This window comes from Silurus meridionalis, chromosome 6 (assembly GCF_014805685.1).
Source record: "Silurus meridionalis isolate SWU-2019-XX chromosome 6, ASM1480568v1, whole genome shotgun sequence".
In the NCBI taxonomy this organism is placed as follows: Eukaryota; Metazoa; Chordata; class Actinopteri; order Siluriformes; family Siluridae; genus Silurus; species Silurus meridionalis.
Window position 1 is genome coordinate 13,156,636 of NC_060889.1, and position 23,915 is coordinate 13,180,550.

The window sequence follows — 23,915 nt, forward strand, 5'->3', positions numbered from 1 at the left end:
AAGATTGCCAGAAATCCACTGTGGCCTCGGCCCTTTCCTGAGGAGGGTCACGTATACTGTATACATGCCAAGGGATTAGGGGATAAAAGAATGCCACTGACTGTGAAATTGCCTGATTTTTATCAGTGTGCAGAAAGAAGAACAGCTGTGCATAATTCTGGTTCTTAATCCGGAAGATGATGATGATGATGATGTTAGAGATGTACATGTGTTTTGCATGCGTATACTTGCAGGACATTTACCAAAATTCAATCCAAGAACCTGTGTTTGCTGTGTGCTGGATTTCCAGCAGGTCTCTGGAAAGTTCAATCAAGATTTTTTTTTGTGTGTGTGTGGAAATGTCACACAGGAAGATGATCTGAAATAATGGTGTTGGTGTTGAGCTCGAGCCTCAGCTGCACTGGATCGTTATCAGTTTGCTGTTTTTATGACAGCATTGTTGATGCATCTGCATTCTAATCCTGCCCTCTGCTCTCTCGCAGATAAAGCTCTATACTTCAGGGAAGCCTTAATCTTTCATGAAGGGTTTATCAACTCTGTCCCAGCTTGTGAAAAGTAAGAACTCCTGTGGCATCTTTCCATAAGGGGCTAACGGACAAGCAGTTTCATTAATTAGGTTCATTTCACCGACACACACCAAGTGAAGCTGATTCTGGCAAGAGACAACTGTCAGATTGGAAATGTCCTGATTTAGATTTTGGAACGACATAGACAGAGGATTCTGGTACAGCCTGTTCCTACTTGTGGAGCTGGAGAATATACATGGAGGTAAAGAAGGAAAGACGAAGCTGCCTCCAGCCTAAGATCATAACACTCAGCTCCTTCCCAGAGCAGCAGGTGACAGGCAAAACCTGCTCCTCAAATGCCACAGGGCTGCTGGAGCCGGATCATCTCCAAAGGCAAAACTGCTGCTTCCAAAACACGCCACGAGTGTGGGGGCTTTAATACATATTATTCACAAAGAGCATGATTGATCATGCAAACGTGTCCAGCTGCTTGGGTTTGGCAGGCAGAGCAAGTTAGCAGCATGCCGTGCATCGCACAGCCACTTTAGCTCTCCCAAATCCCCTGACACCACCATAACAGGCAAGACCTCACTTGCACAGCATCGTATGATTTTCTTTTTTTCCAGGACATTTGTTTGTGTCCTCACATGCAGTCAGTGATCCGTATGGCACTCGAGGAGTCTGCTGGGGGGAGAAAGGGACGTGAAAGAGCCTTGTTTGTCTATCAAAGGATGGGAATTAATAAAGACAGGGCTTTTTTTTCACCAGCATGTTTGGTAAGATAGCACCCCCTTGTGGAAAATGTATATATTTGGTGGTGGTAACGGGACAATTTATTTCAAAATTGCTGAAATGTTTGTTACATAAATATATTTATTATTATTATTTTATTATCAATGCAAAAGAAAAAAAGAATTCCACAAAACATTGTAGTGTAAAGTCTTAAGATTTTCAGAATTGTTTTCTACTTTTTTTCCATTGATTCCTTTTCAGATGACAAACAATTATAGTTTCACATTAAATCATTCCAGTATTCCACTTGTCATCACAGCTTGGAACTACAAATGGCTTCATATTTCTGAAAAAAAAAAAAAAAGACACACACACACACACACACACACACACACACACACACACACACACACACACACACACACACACACAAAACATATACATTCACAGTCTGCATTTAAATTCAGCTTATAACATGCCATGCTCCTGATAGTTGTATGTAGCTATCCTGGATGGCACTGTTAAAAAAATACACAAAATAGTACCTATTCAGGTCGATAGAAATCTATACATTTAGAATTTTCTAGACTGAACTGTCTAGAAAAACTACAGTTTACCTAATAGATTTTACTTTACAAACCAATATGGTGAATTATAAAATACATGTAAAATGTGCAGAAGGTAAGAACCCTTAAAAGGTTAAGTAAAATATTTTCTGTGTGCAAAAATAATTTTTTTTTTAATGAAAATTAATTAAATTTTTCTGAAATGTAATATTGATAAAATCATTTACATTTGACTTTTCCTTCATTATTTAAACAACTAAATTGTCTGAAAGAAATCTTTGCACACTACTCAAACGTACCTTTTATCGCTTATCTGCTTTCCTAAAGAAATTTGACTGAAAGAAAAAATATGGAGTCATAAAAAATGTTTATTCTTGTACATAATAATTAGGAGATTATTGTGAAAAAACAATTAGGATTTGAAAGAGAGCCAATGAACATCTGTAGGGCTATTAATGAAAGGTACTGTAGATGAGAACTTTTTTTTTTTTAAACTCACATGCTGTCCTTTGGAAGATTTGCTGTAGAAATTTGTCTCGCTTTGCTGGCTTCCTCTTCTGCATTCTTTTGTAGTTGGAGCTGACCAGAGGTAAAAATATTTATTAGTACTGACAGTCAACAATCCACTTAGGGAGTGTTGCTAAACCTACACAGAGGTACACTTATTGCTTGTTGAATAATTGTTTTGCTTGTTTCATATGTATGTTCCCAGAACCATACAGCTTATTAAAAGGCAGATTACATTGACACTGACAAATCATGCACCTCAAAGCATGTGTTTGAAACTGTGTGCGCTAGCTTCTATTCAATCTCCTCACACTACATAAAGATTCTGTCCTTGTGTCTGATCATGCTTGTTAACCGCTCCTGGGAGACCCAAAAGTCACAGATATGATGAAGGCTTGTTTCAAGATAAAATATTAATCGCCCAAGGAGACGTTCTCAGCTCTTGAATGCTAAAACGTAGCAGTGAGGAACTTACGTGGTGTGTGATGAACGATGTTGATTTTATCTGTTGGACAGAGAAGAAGATAGTTAACTTGCCTGCATCATGGTTTTGGCAAACCTTCATGTTTTTGCAAATTTTTTTTAACCATTCAAGGTCAGTATTTATTTGTATTTTTTCCTCTGTGCTGGTTGAGTAATCTGTCACCTCGACACTGAAGGTTTTGCCAAATGATTCAGGATTGTGCACCGTGAAGAACATAAGAAATATTTCCTTTTGACGTTTGATGCTTTTCCAATCACAATGTATTACTTTAACCACTTTCTACTATTGTATTCGAGGAAAACCTTAAATAAAAGTGTGCCTTGTGTGATAATATTATATAACTTGACTACTTTAAATGCTTCTTTTTTTTACTTCAGTTTTTTCTGCTCTCTGTACTGTGAGTATCCTATGTGTTATTACCTTGGACAAGACTTTCAACATTGTTCCCTGTCTTAAGAAAACAGCATAAAATATTTACACAAAAACTAATATAGGGACTGTTACAACAAAGGGTTATCAAAAACAAGGGAAATCTTGGAAACACACTCTATTTGAAAAAAAAAAAAAAAATTAGCCCTTCATTACACATGTATAAGCAGTGGTGGGCAGTAACAACGTACTTTTACTATTTTTATTATTTTTTATAATTTTTTTATCAGAGTTAAATTAAGTTTGCCTGTCATGGATCATACATGTAACCCCACTATTTTTAAGGGTTTGGGTGAAATATCTCACTGTGTGTAACAATAAAAAAAATCTCCTTACAAAGCTATGATGTGCAGTAGAATGGAGCACAGAATTGCATAAACAATAAATGTATAGTATACTTTGTAGGCCCCTGTTATTAATAATGTCTAAATCCATGCTGGAAGATTTATATAAAGTTGACAAATCTTATACAATGAGGACTAAGTGTTTTCTATAGTGTTTTTAAAAAGTTTATTCAGAGAATCTGCTTCTTATAAGAGAGGTGGGTAGTCTTCTACTAAAGTGCTGATGTTACTGTAATTTTTATATTTAAAATACTTATTAATAATAGAATTTGTTTACAACTTCTCTAATTTATGATGTCCTTATCACAAACTAGTGCATGACTTTAATTCCCTCAAGTTAATGTAGTAATAATATTTGCGTTTGAAACACTATTATGAAGCCTTTATTGCCAGTATACAACTTTTGCAAGTGTATCAATGCATCCTGTATGTACTGTAACTGTAACAAAAAACAAAATGCATCACCTGTCTCATTCAGTCGTCACTTGATTATATTTATATACATATTGAGTGCTGTTTTCTCTGCAAAACCTTATGTTACATCAAAGAGTTCTGATGTGTAAACCTTTTTATTAAATTCTCCACCACTATATTATAAAAAAAATAGTCATGCAATGCTTATGAATGTGCTTTAATTAAAGATCCAGAGAAGCTACTTGTTAAATAACATTTGTATAATAACATTCTGTATACACTATACAATGCAGTGAAATGCAATTCATTCTTAGCTATTTACTTTTCCTCTTTTTTTATAATGGTTCAGGCCAAAAGAATGAGGCACATATTCCATAACCTACAGCATTTCTCCTCTTTGATAAATTATTTCCAGTTCTGTTTAAACATATATTACTGAGAGTCACTGACTGAAAAAAAGAAACAATTCTATCATGAGTCTGATTTCAGTGTGAATCTTTGTTCAAGCTGTTTTACATTCAGCAGAAACAGCTTCTAGAGGGTAGATTAATAACACCAGAGTCTGATTTTTATTCTCTTATAGAGTTCTTTGGTTTGTATAGTTGAGGAAGTGAACTGACCGTAGACACTGTCGTCGTCCTCTCTGTTGTTCATGATGCTTGCCCGCAACTGCCTCAGTTTTTCCTAAAAGACAAACAATTAGGAAATCTTCAGCATCGCACTCATTTGGAGGCGATCGATTTGCACATTTTAATAGCTGATTATGTTTAAACAGTGCCAATAGACAATATACAGTGTAAATAATATCAAGACTCATTGTATAGACACCTGCATAGAGTCGCTCTGCAACTGGTGTGATTTGACTGTAGGTTCAATTCAATTGGAAATGTCACCATTTAGTGACGAATGAGTTACAAAGCCACATGTGAGTCATTTAAACTGTAAGAATCAACCAAGAAACCAAAACACAAAACCAGGTGGTCAAATGCAGGCTGCAGAACAAGTGAACACTGCATAGTGAATAGAGAGAGTGACATAACAGAAAGTAATAGCTATTGCACTGGTTCTGTGTGAAGTGTGTTCATTTTGTCTTCTTTTTACCTTCCTGAGTTGCCTGATTTACTTCAGTTATGTGGAATGTTTATGTTGTATATAGTCTGGGCTCCTAATATGGCCATAGCTGTAGGGGTATGTTTTATCGGTGCTGCACTGCTCTGCAAATTCTGCTGAATGTAATGTTGATGTGTTCTCACTTTGTGTTTATTTTATGTCTGCAGCACACTGGGGATCCCTACTAGAAGCATCCCATCTGGATCTTATCTGCTGACAATAATGAATAAAGTGATACTGATATCAGTCTGCTTTAATGAGTGTTTATTCACAGATCTAACAGTGAACTTGGGTCCCATTACAGCACAAGGTTGAGACAAAGCAAGAGGAATGTATAATAACTCCAGTACAAAAATTATATTTCAAAATAACCACTAGATGGTCGTAGGAGTTTTAGTTTTGATCGCTAGGCGAGTTAAAAACAAGCTGTTTTGTGCTTGAAGTGGAAATTTAATGGCATATGAATGGAGTAATTTCATTAAGGGTAGTTCTGCTTTCAAGTACAGAATTAATAAATGCCACCATTGCTTTCTGGGTCAAGTACAAATTTATGTCAAGTGCAAATTTTTGGCTGTCCATTTACTGCCGTTTTATCCCTCAGACACCTACTCACTCATTTTGTTTATACTGTGAGTGTGGAGCACTAGGACAACCTTTCATGTGGTAAGTTAAATGTTTAAATTTTTATTAGATCTAGTTCAGGCTTTCCTGTTTTCTGTTTGTCTTCTGCAGACTATATGTATGTATATGTATGACTGACAAAAGAAAAGAAAAAAGGAATAATTACAATTACTTGATGAATGACTGGCAACCAGTGTCTGAGGTAATCATACGTACATAGCAAGTTTTAGACATCTTTAAGCAAGCTGTTTTAACAGCATGATTGCGTTACTGTCTTTTTACACAAACATGATCTTTCCAATAAGAGAACCTGGGCATGATAACTGTTATGGTTTCTAGTGTTTGATACCAAAGTATGTCATACAAAGGTCCAAATTGACTAAATTCTAAATTGACACTTTTTTTCAGCTGTTTTTCCATTAGCTGCTTACTTTGTTATGTAATAATTAATGTATTAATTAAACTTTAAAACACTATTTATTTCATTAGCATATGTTTCTACTGAACAATTTTATTAAATGCTCTTATTAAAATAAGGACTTATTTATTTATTTGTTTTTTATATTTATTAATTTGTTTCTATCTATCTATCTATCTATCTATCTATCTATCTATCTATCTATCTATCTATCTATCTATCTATCTATCTATCTATCTATCTATCTATCTATCTATCTCTGTCTGTCTCTCTGTCTGTCTGTCTGTCTGTCTGTCTGGCTAAGACCAAGTGGAAAGGGAGTAAGACCAGGAACATTGGAGGTGGGTTTAAACTGTTCTATCATGGTGTGGATGAAAAGAGAAATGGTGTAGGGTGATTCTTAAGGAAGAGTACAGTAAGAGTGTAGTGGAGGTGAAGAGAGTTTCTGATGCTTTCGTGAAGCTCGAAATCAAAGGGGTGATAATGAATGTTAATCAGTGCTTATGCTCCACAAGTGGGATGTGAGATGGAGGAGAAGGAAAAATTCTGGAGTGAGTTAGATGAAGTGGTGGATGGTGTACCTAGGAAAGAAAGATTAGTGATTGGGGCAGATTTAAATAGGCATGTTGGTGAAGGGAACAGAGGTGATGATGAGGTGATGGGTAGGTATGGCTTTAAGGAGAGGAATGTGGAAGGGCAGATGGTGGTAGATTTGACCAAAAGACAGGAGGAGGAGCTAGAGGTGGCAGAAGATGCTGAGATGATGCTGAGATTTTCATTGGGAGTGACGAGAATGGACAGCATTAGAAACAAGTTTATTAGAGGGACCGCACATGTAGGATGTTTTGGGGACAAAGTGAAAGAGGCCCGATTGAGATGGTTTGGACATGTGCAAAAGGAGGGACATGGGGTATATCGGTAGGAGAATGCTGAGGATGGAGCCACCAGGAAGGAGGAAAAGATGAAGGCCAAGGAGGACATGCAGGTAGTTGGTTTAAAAGAGGCAGATGTAGATGACAGAGTAGTATGGAAACGGCTGATCCGCTGTGGCGACCCTTAATGGGAGCAGCCAAAAGAAGGAGAAGAAGATTATTTATTTATTAGCATAATTCCTTATTCAAAATAGCTATTCACCTGCTGGATGCCATCTAATCCTTTCTGAACCCTCTGCCAGTCACTAAATCTCTCCAGGGCCTCATCCACGCTGAGTGATCCTTTCTTCACCTGCTCCTGCAGTTTAATGAGCTCGTCCAGTCCCGGTGCCGGACCCGGCATAAAGGTGTCATATGTACATGAGTCTTGACCACCGGCTGTGGCATGAACCCAACAGTCAGTGTTACACACAACGTTAAATCTACCAGAACACAATTTTGCTCAAATGCCAAAAATAAAACAAGCACAAAACAAAAAAAGGAAAACATTGCACGTTTTTATAATAGTTAGATGTCTTTTTATCAGTATTAAAACTTAACACGGATGTTTGACACACTGCTCTGTGTAATGTATTATATCTTACTTTGCTTAGCAGGAAGTGAGTAGAGCGTTTCAGTATCTGCCTGGGACATTTTCTTCTGGAACACTAGGATAAAATCAAAGACAGGCAGCAAAAATCAGTGGCCTGGTTTTCTCATTGGAGCAGCTATAGACTATCCTCTGCTTCTGCAGTAATCCACTAGGTGGCATCACATAACAAAAAAGATGTTGTTCTTCACAAGAATTTTTTTTTTTGCTGAATTCCCTAAAGTAACCAGGCTTTTTACTAAGCATAATTAGTATTACCAAAATAACCTAATCTGACAGGGGACATTATTATAATAACCTAAGTAAACTGGAAAGGAGCGTCTTTCTCTGCACACGCTGATACAAGAGATAAACACAGATGAGACTTGCTGAGATCAATGGAAAGGAGGAAAATTGAATTAAAGTAAAGGATACACTTGGTGATATTATTGATTGTTTGTAAGGGTTTTAAATGAGATCTGCTGGTGTGCTTGTTCATTTCAGCACCACACAGTGCAATTTTGCTGTAATGGATTCTTTTCTACCATTTTGTCATTCGCACCATTTTGTGACTTGCAGGCACACAACGCGAGGGCACGTTAGTTCTTTATTAATACACCCTGAACCGCTGCTATAACCAAAATTACGTTTATACCAGATAGCAGCACAGTAAGGTACACTATCAGAGACAAAATAACTATTTTATCATACAACAATATCATGCAGTAATGTGTGTTTGGTGACTTTAGTAGGTATCAGTTATCTTGAATTGTGAAATAAATACTTAAGGAGTTCACCTTGAGGATTTTTCTTGTACCATTAGTTTGTTTTTAGCAAAGTAAAGATCTTCACATTAGACCTAGAGAAGATAGTATCTTTACACACCAAAGGTAAAGAAAATGTGCATTTGCGGGTGCTGTGCTTGTGTCAATGAAAGATACGGGGTAATGCAACGGCTTATAGCTTCAACAATAGCTGAAATTTAAGCATGAGCAGTTTAGATGAGCTCTGGTCCCTCCTCTGTCTAACTCTATAAACACTGAGTGGGTCTAGAAATCTGATCAGCATGTGGGCGAGAGATCGTAACGTCACAGTGGATGGAAAAGTCTTTTTTTTTGTCCACACCCCTAACTGCCCCCCCATCCCCACCCCACTTCCCCACCCTCTGCCCTCTGTCATTTCATGTTGTGGGATGGGAGAGGTGGAAAACATGTGTAATGCATGATGTCGGCTCTACTTGGCCCCCTTGAGCTGTTCTGATTGGTTGCAGATGCATGAAGTAGTAGCCTTCCTTCTCTCCGTGTTGAATGTGTGTGTTTGGTGTCGTTTTTATACTCGTTGTGCTCAAGAGCAACCACTCTATTCTCTTGCTAAAGTCCCCAGGGACTAATAATGCTCAGATCATATTGGCACCGTCCTGTAAGTCTGCTGAGGATTTGCTGAGCACAACAAAGTCTTATTAAATAGGATAACAGCTTTTCGTCTGGGATCAGCTTGCTCACCAAATGAATGCACAGATAATGCTTAATATGGTCTGATGAAGAGTAATTCATCATAACACGTAGTAGGCCCAGTGGAAAAGCCGACACACACACACACACACACACACACACACACACACACACACACACACACACACACACACACACACACAACATTTAACTTGCTCCTTGCCTTATATCATTCATCCTCACATCAATGCAGGTCTGAGCTCAACATCACACTGGACTAAAACCTAACACAGAGCATATGCAGAAGAAATTTGACCCTGAAACAGTAGCAGCGCACCCACCAACTCTTTTTGAGTATAAATGCTCGCCAAAGAGAGCAGATTGCTCTAGCTATCGGCTGTACAAGTAAATCATTTTTTAAATGCATTTTTTTTATGTTGTGTTATTTCTGAGGAAGCCAGAAACAGTGGTCTGGTAAAAAAAGATGTAGAAGGTTAAGCTAGATTTCAGAAATATCCATCATAGTAAAAAAATGTTTCAGTTTATCATCCGTGTTTAATGAATAGCTTTATATCCCGCCATCATGCTGGCTGAACTGTGTCAATAGAAAAGCAATCATACTAGCCGAGCCTATGTCAGCGACTCATTTCTGGATGGCACAATGAAAAGGTATAAAAAATAGAGATATCATCTTTTCATCTGAGATGAAAAGGAAGAAACGTTTTTTGAGAAAATAGTAGAAATAAGCATGAGAGCGAGAGAGACGAATTTGTTGAACAACCGCCATGGCATTGCTCATGTTTTCATTCCCCTTCTGTATTAATATGTGAAAAATGAGGAATTCACAAAACAGCTCTAGAAACTCACGCTAGTTACCATCTGTTTCCTACAAAACAGCATCTGATATCACGGCAATATATCTCACTGCACAGTCCGAACAACTCGCTTGCACACACTGAGCCACTCTCTACTACAATTAACTGTTTCACATAATGACTCATTACTCTTACCTAGTGTTTAATGTTTTTAGCAGTATTTCAGATTTAAAAAAACATCCTATTTTACTATTTCTTGAATCTGTGGAAATGAAATGATAAAATAGTGAGGTATGATTCCTCACCATTACAAGTGAGCAATTCAGAAGAGAGTTTGGTTGCACAGTTCATGCAAAGGTCTCGTTTTTCCTGATGAAGCCTGAACTGCTAGACTCAGTCTGTCTCTTTCCCTCTCTCTCACTCCCTCTCCGGCTTACAGGCAACAAATCAGGAGAGTCTAAATGATTTATTAAGCTCTAACAATACAAGTCAGTTGGCACCTTCAACTTGTTGAATAATTAATGTGGCTGAAATTGAACATTTAAGAACTTGCTGAACTTGATGAACGATGCAAATTTGGGTCTCGCTTTTCCCTGTCATCAGTTATAGGAGCACAGGCAGTAACGTAAAAAAATATATATATTAAGTATTTATAAACATTGTTGATTCGGGTGCCAATAAGAGCAACACAACCTGCTTTAATGAGCAAGGAGAGCAAAAAATATCTATAAATAAAACATGTGGCTAAATCTTTATGTGCAAAATTAACTCTAAGTCTAGTATGTTTGTTTTTAGTAGAATTACAAATCCAAAGATTCTCCTACAATCAACAAATCCATGCAACCTCCCTTGAAATGTTTCAGATCTAACAGATTAGCATGTGTTCACCCTGAGCGATGTAAGGTAAGTTTTCCTCCTTGGTAGGGAGACTCTCAGGTCTGGGGGCAGGTGCAGGGGGGCGGTTGGACATCACCATGGAGCTGCTGGAGGTCAGAATCATGTCGTATTCTTCATCATTCATTTCTAGTGTATAGGGATCGTTGTCTGCCTTCACTTGCAATGTAGCGTCTCTGACTCTCCCGGTGTGCGGCTCATCATGGGTGTCGGCAACCTGCAGATGCGCTGCAGGTATCGAAACAGCGAGTGTGGATTCGGTGCATTAATTTCTCCCATGTTTATTTCAAGAACATACAGTAAGTTGTGTGTATTCGGTGTGTACCGACTTACCAGTACTGCCCATCAACTCATATACACTCGTGTCCTCACTCATGTCATCACCACTGCTCTTCGCCTAGACAAACACAGTCAGATAGGTTTATCATTTGTTTGGGTCTTGGAGAAAATATAGACTCTGCAACACCTTAAGTATGTTTGTGTATATAAAAATGTTTGTGATGTGCTTAGGCAATTCTGGTGCTCTTGCAATTTGTAAATTGATACTATATTTTTGTTATGCCCATGTAAAGCCCAGCTACAATGGTGTTTAATAGGAAAACAAAGTCCAGCAATCTCATAAGGAATAACATTTCCTAAACCAAATAGCAGGATTTTTACGGCAAGAGCTCATTTTCTAACTCTCCATTTTTCAGCAACATAAAAATGACATTAATGAGAAATCCGATGTAGGAAAAGTAGATACAGTAAATAGTGGATTCAAAGACTTGACTTAGCTAGGTAGCAAACTATGAGCCATTAAGCTGTTTGCAGTGACAAAAGGTTTATCATAAAGTTTAGTGAGTGTGATGAACAGACTAAAGGATTAAAACTCTGCAATATCACTCTGTATAGGCAGATTTGAAGCAAGATCTAAATCTCACAGGCACCACTTAACAGGTAGTCAAATGGCATTGTGGGCAATCTAGCATACTGTTAACCAAAGTGAAAAGTCAAGTAATTTTTAGGCATTTCAGCCTTATACAATACGTAGTGAAACAACACAACGTTTCCCCAGGATCAACATAAAAATCAACACAAGATAACACAAAACTAACTAGGACATTACATAAAGGGCACATGTGCAAATGTTTGGTGCAGACAAAAAGAAAACATTGAGATTAAATGAACACAGTGTCTAGTAGCAGTTTAACAGAAAATAGATATAACTTTAAACTTAAAAACACAACACAAGAAAAATCTTCCCCACAGCATGCCTTAAGATCACGTTATTGAAGAAAGCAGAAATATTCTAGTAGTTCAGGATGGATTTTTCCTTTAATTAATGGTGCAATTTTAAGTTTTGTGAGACTCATCTAATAAAAAGGGTTAAGCAGCCATATAATCACCACTGAGGGCTTGACCTAAGCAAAATCTGATTTTAATTAATACACTACTTAGCTGCATACCTGATGATAAACATGTTGAACTGCTGCTATTATTAAACTACAGCGTCAGGTGATATCAACCCACTGCCTTTATTTATTCAGCAGTCACACTGTTACAAGCACTTAAGTACAACCACAACAACACAACAGTTTTTTTGAGTGGCAAAAATTAAGTAATGCACTGCAACTGTCCAATCTGACACTTTTACAAAAATTGGGATTAAAAAAACACTAAGAAAAAGAGCAAAACCTGTCCTTTGAAGATGGAGAGATATAACCAACTGCTAATAGATTTGAGTCTGTCATTGGTGTGGTCTGGAACAGAGCAGAAAGTGGCTAATTCATCAATCAAAGCTTGCAAACGCAGTCCATTCAAACATGTAATTCCAGCTGTTCAAACATATAATTTAGCCCATAATTCCCTTGCCAAAGATTTGATTCTATGCTCAACCAAGTGTCGAGACTGTCTTTGTCATGAACGCACTGAAATATTTCAAATAAAGTGTGAGTATTACACAATGCAGTTTATGTGCTCTTTATCTAAAGGTCTTGTCAGTTTCGCCAACCTGGCTGAATCAGTTCATAAAGCACAGCATATAATGTGCAAAGAAAAGCCGCAATCACTGTGGAAGCAGCAGACAACTCAATTTGCCTCAAAGCAGATTATGTGTCAGTTGCTCAAAACAGCGAGTGACAAACAATGAGGCTATTCATACTTCTCGTACACATACTGACCACAGCCAGAGAAAAATGCATTCGGCTCAAAACAGAGAAAGTGTGTGGTGAATTGATGAGTGGGGACCATTGAAAGTCCACACTTTACAACGGTGCATGTTTTAGCCGGCAGATACGTTCTCCACACACTGTTCCTTAGCAACCTCCTCCATTCACTCCAAATAATAGCCCACACTCTTCCCCTTTAGTATTGATAATGCACATTAGCATTCTGTGATATGAATACATTCATTAGAGTAGAAAGGCGAGGATTAACAGATATACAAGACAAGCTAATTACGCATCACAAGTCGAGGGAGATGCGAATGATGGCTACTTTGATGTCAGGCACGAGTGGATCAACAGGTTTTCCACAAGTGCCTTACTAATGAATAATTAAAGTGTATTCCTCCCATAAAAAAGAGTGATATATAAACAGAATGACAGATGTTTGAAAACTGTCCCATATTTCATATTCCAGATTTCACTGTGACCATACATTTATAGCCACTATAAATTATATGGAAATCCTTGCAGCCATTTTTTTCTATAAAATAATTGCAAGTACATTAGTACAGTGATTTATTACTGCATAAATATCTGATAAATTTGCAGATATACCGTTTTTTTTTTTTTTTTGGACAAATGTATGCAGAATATTAGATTCAATTGTTACAAACACATCTCTGGAAAATGGGCCGAGGCGGAAATGGCTAAATATTACACTTTTTAAAATAATCTTATCAAAAATCAATGGTCAGGAAGTAAACAAGAATGAACAAATACTGTATAAACAGTCATTTATTATTAGTTTTTTCCTTTGATGAATTTAAACATTGAAGCTTTGTGTATACATTTATAAACAGTTTTTTTGGCAGCAAAAACAGCCAATTTTGTTTCATTTTCTGTTGATAATATAAGTGAATTTTTGTGTTTCTAGCTTCTCCCCAAATGGTACATTGAAGCTAAAGTAAACACACAAATGCGGGCATAGACGTTTTATTAGCGCATTCGTTTCAGATTTCGCCAATTTTTGCTTTGTCCATTTTTTTACCTTTACAGAGTAATGAATAGAGTAATGAATAGTATCTAAGCACTTAAACAGATACGCAGAAAACTTAGAATAAGAATTTCTGCTTATTTTTATTCTGCCAAGTACTATAATGAATCAAGACAACGCTGGCTGGGCTGCATATGAGCAAGCATATATTATAACATCTTTTGAAAACCTGCTATCAAGCATGCGGGTCTCTTGAGAGCTTAAATGAACTGGAACAAATGTAATCTCTCAGACACTGTGTTTCACACCATATAGAGAAGTTTACCACTGTGCAAATGTATTTAGATGTTTAATATGCAGTGAAAGTAATCAGCATTTCAAAAAGAAAAAGAGAATATGACATAAATGCAAAGCTTTAAAAAAGACAGATGCAGTATGGCAGTTCACTGGGTTTGTTTGGAAACAATGGCACTGTATATCGTGAAGTAGCTTCTACTCAGAACAAGCAGCTAGACCAAATAGCATTTGCCTACCATGCGCTAACTGAAAGAGCCCACTGTTACAGTTTAACATGGCAGACGCTAGCATTCAAATTTCAAGCAAATCACAGAGAAACACATTGTTGGTGCAGTGACGAATTCTTGCTTTATGGAGATACACATTTGTACTCACCCCACTGAGAAAGAGCTTGACAAATGGTTTGTTTTAGCAAATGTGCCAAACATGTATCATTTCTCATGAAGTCTTGTTTACAGTGTTAATTCTGAACTTCCTCTCTCCTAATTTTTAATCAGTTTATACATGTGAAAAAACATAATTAGAAATTATGGATAAATTACAAATATTGCGTAAAATGAAAACCATTTTTTAAATTTATTTAATTTATATAAAGATTTAGTCAGAAACAATATTAGGAATTGTTTATATATTTTACATTTGAATCTCCTGCTGAGCTTGCAGTGAAGAAAGTTACAAAACAGTATGGGTTGCAAAATCAACTTTTTTTGTATAGTTTCAAAAAGAAAGAATGAACAGGTGAGGTCAGGAACATCAAAAGGCCAAGAAGATAAAGGAAAACAACTGCCATGAATGATAGAAAAGGTTTTTTTCTGGAAGCTCTGTTGGTGTCAAAGTCAACAATCAACAGACAATCAACATTAATTGAATAAATACAGAGGTTTTTTTTTTTAGAAGATGTAAATCATGGTTACTCCTCCAAAACAGGAAGACCAGCTTACAGCTTGCCAAAAAAACTTCCTATGGACTGGTAAAACAAAGATCAACTTGTACCAGAATGATAGGAAAATAATAACTGAAAATGAATAACTGCCCACTATACAACCTGTTCCTTTGTATTTATTGATGATGTGACTGCTGACAACTGGAACAGGATGAATTCTGAAGTGTATAGTGTTAGATCACCTGCACAGATGTGCACTACAAAGCAACACAAGACCTTTTAAGGCAATAAAACAAAATGTTCTGCAATGGCTAAGTCAATCACCTGACCTAAATGCAACTGAGCATGCATTTCACTTGTTGAACTTGCTAACTGAAGAGAAAACACCCAAAAAAACAAAGCAGGAGCTAAAGAGAACTGGATTAAAAAACTGGCAAAGCATCACCAGGGATTAAACACAGCATTTGTGCACACTGACATTTAGATTTTACTCCCATATATACTAAATTAGACAGCTGAAATAACAATTACTTTGTCACTGAATAAATATTTAGTGACCTATCTTTATGAAGCATATCTGTTCAACCCACTGTCTGTGAATATCTTATAACCCATGAAACGGGTATACTTTTAGTTTCCTCAGTGGAGGGAAACTAATCACTGAATAGTTCAGATTGTCCTTTCTAAAGGATAAAAACCCATCACATCTCCTGATACGTAGTGCCTTGCATAAGTATTCAAAGTTGTATTTAACTGAAATCACATGATGCCGCAACTGCACACTGGTCAACAAGGTAATTACCGTAATTTCCGGACTATAAAGCGCCATATACAAGCCGCATCCACTGAATTTTACAAATATTTTTATTTTGAACATAAATAAGCCACACCTGTCTACACTAAAACTAATGAACTTTACACAGGCTTTAACAAAAGACACGTTACACACGGTGTAACTGGTGAAATATGTTGTGCTTCCTTTAGGAGCATAGCGGTATTTTGGGAATAGCATGCCACTGCATTTTTCCGCTGTTACTGCATGTGTGCAAGATGAGGATTATGTCCTTATTATTTTCTGATGCTGATTTCTAAATTTCTTTGACTAATCCGTAACGCTGTTGCCAAGAAAAATAAAAAAGCACGAGTTTTGGAAACCTGTCTGTGCTTATATGATTTCTGTTGCAACTGGAGTTAGTGACCTCTCCCTTCACCCAGACTCAACACGTTACAACGGCTTGTATCTAAACAGTAGCCGACCAAGAAAGTCATTGTTCACTGTCTTCCTCCTTCCTTTCACAACTATTTCTCTGGGGAGTTTATCTTTTGGCATCGTCGTGTGTTTAAAAAAAAACGTTTTTTCTCCCGATGCCGTGCAGCTCAGAACACAGGTGACATTTTATTGGTCTAATGTTATGTCGCTCAGTTTTTTAGCTTGAAGTTTGTGAAACCGGGAAAAACCCAGGAAAAATTCATAAAAAAGCCGCTTCGTTGTTTAAGCCGCGGGGTTCAAAACGTGGCAAAAAAGTAGCGACTTATAGTCCGAAAAACACGGTGTGTGATTTCTGATGGCAACGCACTATTACAGGTTACTTTGGAAAAGATTAATGACATATTAACTGAGTTAAGTTCATTTCAGCTCCAGGTTGTAACATATGAAATATGGGGAAATTTGTGTCCAGGTTGTACATATAAAAATATGGAAAAGTTCATGGGGTGTCAATATTTATGCACAACACTGTGAGTTAATGAAATGAATAAAAAAAGAAAATAATTTATCATGGGTTTATGAACTTTAAAGAAATCCTTCATTCACTCATCTATAGGAGACACAGAGGATGCCAAGCCTATCCAGTGATTCACTCTGAATTGGACTCCATTGCAGGCCATAATATACACACTCACACACCCATTTATACAAGTCACTCAGAGTAGCCAGCGAGCATGTTTTTGCGAGATGAGAAGAAATTGAGTGAATGTGGACTTACTAAGAACATTCAAAACATCAAACAATGACAGAAACTGCAGCTCATTATCCATCACTGCATGCTGGAGCTGTACCTGTGCCACTTCACCATGATATACTTTGAGTGTATACCAAAAAGATTTCTTAACAATTGAAAAGCAATTTCCTTAAAAGCAAAGGCTTATTCCAACTGTAAGTTTTCTTTGATAAAATACTTTTTTTAAATGTAAAATAACATCAAATGTGAGTCAAATAAACTTGTTTTTTGTGTTACATAAGATTGCTCTTTGACACTTTCTGGGCTCAAGCAACCTGATTTTGTGATTTGGTGGTTTTCTGGTGTAATTATTAAAATTGCTTGAACGTAATTTTCTTTGCACATGTTTTATTGTTGCCCGTGTGTCTCGTTAGTCTGTTATTGTTAGCAATGATTCGTTCTAAGCATTAAAATGTTTGCTGATTGGTTGATGTGCCAAACATCCAAATCATACTCACTCCAATTTTTTTTAAATGCTAGAAAATTACAATAATTGGGCATACTTAGTTAGTTATTATGGTGTCATACCATTGGCAGATGTTTTAATAAATCCCTAATAAGTAATATAGATAAATCTGTAATGATTATTATAGTTAAAAATGTTCGATATGGATACTTTCATGTCACACTGTAGTTATTATATGACTCTCGCATACCCAAAGTACACTATGTTACAATGTTAGTTGTAGTATTATTATTTTTACATAACGCCAGCCCAGAAAGTCCTAAACTTATTAACCTATTTATGATGCCCATGAGGTTAATACCAGTTGATTATGGTTGTCATGTACAGTAGATGTCTAATTACTGCCTTTATGGTGTTAGCAAACACAATAGAAATGTGTATATATATATATATATATATATATATATATATATATATATATATATATATATATATCGATATCCTGGGTTTGGGGACAGGCCTAAAAAAATGCAGGTTTGCTTTAACATAGAATCCCATATATGGTAATATCATTATATTAAATCCCATGTATAACTTTTGGAAAATGGAAAACACAAGGTTGATTTATTTTATTGTTTCATCATGCCTTTCCTTTGTTAAACACACTCAAGTAGTGAAGAAAAGATCTAAATGCAATGTCATCATGATGAATACCTGCAAATGAAGGGATGATCTCATTGTAAGAACACTTTTAGCCATGTAGGCTGGCATGGGATGTTACAAAGATTTTTCACAATCCTCATGAAAATCACTAACACCATATACAGTTAAGTGAGCTAATTACTTCTATTAAAGTCTTATTTAATATATGACTATATTATATATTAATATTAATTAATATTATAATACCTTACATATTAATATTAATTAATATCATTATATATTAATATTAATATATTATATATATTATCATTCAATCTTTTCTCTTGAGCCATGACAACCCTTTCCCCATTATCACAAAAAAACTAATAAGAAATAATATGAATTAATCATTAGAATGTTTCCCACATGATGAGAATGTCACCAGGCCAAGACCAGGACCAAGAATTGGTTCTCAGAGTTTTAAAACAGCCGAAAACATGCTTTTACACTGCATCAAAAAAGCCCTGGGTCCATAAAAGAAAAAACCTCAAGTGTGAAAATGACCTTAGATTACATAGTATTTTCATGTTGTTTGACTTATTCAATGGTGTAAAACATATAATTTTAGAATTTCAGCACAAAGGAACATAGGGCAGGAAAACGAACTGAACCTATCACCAGGGAAACAAATAACAATTGAACATCCAGTAGGGAAAGCCCTACACTGGAAAATATGGAGAAAAAGATATCTGAGCTCAACATTTAATCTGCTCTCCTCCAAAATTCAGGCTTTGTGCTACACATTCTTAGTCAATGTTGCTGTGGTTACAGATTTCTGCCAGCCATGAGAGTGATAAGGAGTGGATCAGAATGGTTTTAGAGAAGAGAAACAAACTGAAATCGACTTGAAAAAAAAACAAAACATGAACCGCTGACTGACAAAAATGTAAATGAAATGCAAAGAGTAATAAAGGCGTGGGACATCAATTTAGCATCGTACACTAAAAAAATATGATCATCATGAATATGTAAAGCATGCTTCACCATAGTTCAAATCTCAGAAAAGCAAACAAGTATTTCCACTTGTTAAACTATGTCAGGATTTTGTATTTTATTGATGTCCAATGTAGGTTCAAACAAAGAAATATTCAAACCATAAATTGTAAGTAATGATGTATTGTAGCCACACTAACAGGGGGGCTGCATGCTGTCACGGGCAAAGAATGGCTACCGCTGTTGATTGTTGTTGCGTCCGGTTTCATCAGACTCTAAGCTCTTATTGCCAAGGAGCTGTTTAGAGCTCTTTCACTGGCACGAGGGTGCCTATGGATTGCAATTTGGCTGGGTAAAGTAACTCCCAATGCCTGAGTTAATCTATTTATACACCAAATGATTGATCACACCATGCAGTCACCAGTGCTGCCACTTGTGCTCTGTCATTAGCAACATGACGAAACAAATCAAATAATCAGCCATCCTGTGAAGCAAGTCAGCAACCCAGATGACTTGCTTAAAAATGTATTAATAGCTACTTATATAACTACAACTTAGCACTTTAATTGTTTTAACAGCTACTGCCATTTTGCCATTTGAAATTTTGATGATGTTTGAAGGTTGTCTCAATATGATTCCAGCAGGAAGAGAGATGACATGTTTATGAGCGTAAGCTGAAACAAGACCTGAGACCAAATGTAACCTGCTCACAATAGAATTACCCCATTAAGCCATGCTGACCTTTTTAAATGGGTGGCATGATTTGTCTCATATGTTTGCAGGAGCATAAAGAACAGTGTTTATTTAGCAGGGGCAAACTCTTAAGAGTGGGCCTCATGTTATTTGTATGGTTGACTGGGGATTTCTTTGACCAGGCAACAATGTCACATGAGTTCTTCATTAGTTTCAAGCCCCAGTAGGACGTGAAATAGCTGAAAGTGGCTGTGCCCCTGGTGCAATGTAATATTATTTGTGTCTCACAGGGGCATAACAACAGTGCTCAAGGGGACTTGTCTGTACCACACTGACATGGCAAAATTTACAGAGAAGTTTCAATTTCGTTGCACGTGTCTTTTCTCTTTGCTTGATGAATAATTTATGGAATAATAGTAAAATGGAGCTCAGACATGTTCACTTGATCAGGTGCAGTTAGGATATACATGCAACTGATAGTTGGACTTCTGTTACGATCCTTAAACAAAATGATTACAATTAATATCGGCGAAATAAAACCTGACATGCATAGGGGGTGTGACAAGAGGCGAAACCCTACGTTATTTATTTTCCATCATCAGGTTTTGTTTTACTTATACATAGCAATTTTCCAACAATCAAAATATTTATTAATTCAAGCACACACCCTACATTCTATTCAGTTCAAAGATACACTGTTGAGGAACATCTGTAAAACAAATTTGTCTGGAAATTACACAAGCGTTTTTTTTATCTCCTGTATGTGGAGTGTCTAGCATACAAGTCCCTGTGTATGTTGTTGCTATAGAAACAATAATGTACTAGAAGAAGAGTAATATAAACCTTGCAGCTGCAAATAAATCAAGCAACAGAAAAAAAAGAAAATCATGTAAATAGCCCAAAGACAGTATAAATACTACTTACTCTTTTTATCTAGTTACCAAACCAACATTTTCATTTACATTTATAGCATTTGGTAGATGCCCTTATCCAAAGCAGCTTACAGAAGTGTTTTGAAGTCTCTATCAGTAAATACATCGTTATCCTAACATCCTTATATGCTAAAGAGTATGAAAAGAAGCAAAGAATAAGAATAGTTTTAGAGGTGGTGATAGCCTTTGTCTTTTTTGTTTAGGATTTTTTTCTTCTCCATCATTCATACAACCCCCACTCTTTTGGGAAGATGTTCCACTAGATTTTGAGTCTGTGCTCATTAAGCCATAAAGGTGTTGAAGTCAGGTACTGATGTAGGGTAAGGAGGCCAATTCATCTCAAAAACATAAAAAAAAAAAAAATGTAAATAAAATACAACCTATTCACCAGAGATGCATACTCATAACATACTCCTCAGAGGCTGTAAGCCAGTGGTACCACTCGTATTCACTGGTCTGGAAGTGGTAAACAAACCCTTTTCCTGGGCTGAGACAAGCTAGCTAGCTTTGGGGTTGGCTGACCTCTCCTCATGATGACTAGCTTTTCTGGAAAATTGATTTTTAAGTATGTCCGAGACCAAATAAATTTCTCTTCCTCCATAGGCATAAAAAAGTCTAACTCAGACGTAATAATGTGTGCAGAGCTACACACGTGTTTTGCCAGTCGAACTTGTTTTTCTGTATTCTGGGCCAGCTAGCTGCCCTGTGAGGTGAATACGAAATCTGATTTTGTTAAAGAAACAGACCCGTTGCTAATAGAGACTAAGGTAAAAGAGCCAGCAGAACAGACCTTGCAGGCCCTGGGCAGATTAGATTGACATGGCAGCACATAGAGGCTGAAATCTGATTGGACAAAAAAATCTAACATCCGCATGCACGTACTGGAAGCAGTGCAGTCAAGAGAAACGCTACAAAATGAAGAGAATAAACTGCTGGGAATAAATTAATACAATTTCATGAAACAAATATTAGAATTTAGGTTGTAAATGTAGGTTAGTGCTTCTGATAGTGTTTAGGCCAGCAGAGTAGGCTTTGCTGGCCCTGACCGCCCGCCACTGCTATATACCTCGTCTAAATATTCTCTTTGACTTAAGATTTTCAGTCTGCTTTCTCTTTGGTTAAATTCAAATTAACATTTTATTTGTCAAATGCACATTCACGCAGAGTACGACATGTAGTGAAATGCTTTTTACGACTGTCCAACATGTAAACATAAAAAATAGAAATACAATATAAAACAAAAAATAATAAATAGCGTAAAAAATAAATAAAAAAGTATTAAAGAGTATTAAAAGTATAATCTAACTATAAAGTATGAAAATAAGTTTAAGAATTATAAAGGGTATTACTGGCATTATTATGAATTAGGCGCTAATAACAATTGAATGTCTGTGTTGGAAAAGCAAATAATTGACCAAGCAGGAGTTAATTATAACAAAACCATTTCCTGTTTGTGGTTTTCGCTGTGGCCGCATGTTGCCAAAAATAAAAAAGGGGTAACTGCTAATCAGATTTCCATGTGTGCCAATTTCATTTATTCAAGCAGTGAAAGCTTAACAATCAGCTTTACAAAACACAATGAATTTATTAATGAGTCCACTAAACTTAATTACAGCATTACAGTATGTTGCCCAAAACAGGACATTGTTCTATAATGTAAACAAAGAATGATAATAGAGAGAGCAGATTTCAGGAGATGATATTGTAGCAAATAAATGGCAAGCAAGGAGAGTAGATGTTTTTCTTAATTTTTTTTTTCTCCTCTTTTACATTGTTGTTTGTGAAACATATCAACTTAATTAGATGGGTAAAGGTCAACGGCAAACAGAGGCACAGCTGGAGTGGAGGATTTCAGGATTATTTGTGGTAGGATTACACAAAACGTATACCAATGTGATCATTATATACATACTGCATAGTAATTTATATATTGTGTAGAGTAATTAATATGATAATCATCAGCTGCTATGGCAGAAAAATAGGATTAGCCAATCACATATATATATATACTATACAGGAGATACATTAAATGGCTAAAAGTATGTGGACCTCAGAATATGACCACTATATGTGAACCTTTTCCAAACTGTTGCTACAAATCTGGAGGCACTAGATTGTAAAGAATGTCTTTGTATGCTGTAGTATGACAGTTTTCTTCCTCTGGAGCTAATAGGCCCAAACCTGCTTCAACATTACAGCGACTGTGTGTACAAAGCAAGCTTTATGGTTTTTTGGTTTGCCAAGGATGGATTAGAGGAACTTTAGTGTCTGGCACAGAGCTCTGACCTGAACCTTATTGAACACCTTTGAAATGAACTGGAACATTGGCTGCACCCAAGATCTCTAAGACCTCACTGTGGTTAAATCTAATGTAAAGCTTTTCCAAAAGACGTGTATGCCATTCTTTTAAAATAAGATGTATATATGTTTGTTGTGGTCAGGTGTCCTCGTGTCTTCATACTTTTGGAGATATAGCATATAAAATACAAGCCACCTTTAATGACTACTTCCCACTTAGATTGGTCGGTATAACAGTAGAATTTGAATTTATAATTGATACTGACCAACATTTTTTAAATGGTTATTAAAATACTGTCCATGTATCAAATTGGCTAAGTAATTGCCTTTAGGCCATAAAATGTTTTTTTATTTCAAATGTTTTTTATCCAATACCATGTTATCATTATGTTATTATTAACACTTTTTATTGTGTATACATGCTTTGACTTTTGGTTTAATATGCTTAAGATTAATGCCATGATATTTGTATGGAGCCCCAACAATGTTTCAAACCTTCACACTAAATAAATATGACTTTCTTTCCTCAGAGGTAGAAACCTTTTAACTCTGTTCAAATGCATTTGGAAAGTTTTTGTGTCAAGCATTATGATTAAAATACACTGATGTTTTCATTAAACATTGATTGCTTTTGAGCATAACAATGGTTATAAATAATACACAGCACCAAATCTTTTATACGCTTCGAAAGTGATGAGGTTTATACACTTTGGCCCAATCTGACATTGGTCATTTATCACTTGCCATTAACACGTTCTAACCATTTAATATATTGCATCTAGGTCACATATTGCACTTCCAAAATTAAACTCTTAAGGTTATCAATCTTTTTTTCAGCC

General features: G+C 36.2%; 1 protein-coding gene across 1 annotated transcript in view; it reads right to left on the reverse strand.

The window, feature by feature from the left end:
• Window positions 1-1,359: 1,359 nt before the first annotated feature.
• The window catches only part of LOC124386752 (B-cell scaffold protein with ankyrin repeats-like), a 45,258-nt gene continuing 22,702 nt past the window's right edge, over window positions 1,360-23,915 (reverse strand). Inside the window, exons 8-16 of the mRNA XM_046850707.1 lie at window positions 11,125-11,188; window positions 10,786-11,019; window positions 7,648-7,710; window positions 7,266-7,441; window positions 4,603-4,666; window positions 2,787-2,816; window positions 2,304-2,383; window positions 2,104-2,139; window positions 1,360-1,584 (exon numbers count right to left, since the gene is read on the reverse strand). Coding sequence (XP_046706663.1) covers window positions 2,107-2,139; window positions 2,304-2,383; window positions 2,787-2,816; window positions 4,603-4,666; window positions 7,266-7,441; window positions 7,648-7,710; window positions 10,786-11,019; window positions 11,125-11,188 — 744 coding nt within the window. The 3' untranslated portion in view covers window positions 1,360-1,584; window positions 2,104-2,106. The remainder of the gene's footprint in view (window positions 1,585-2,103; window positions 2,140-2,303; window positions 2,384-2,786; window positions 2,817-4,602; window positions 4,667-7,265; window positions 7,442-7,647; window positions 7,711-10,785; window positions 11,020-11,124; window positions 11,189-23,915) is intronic.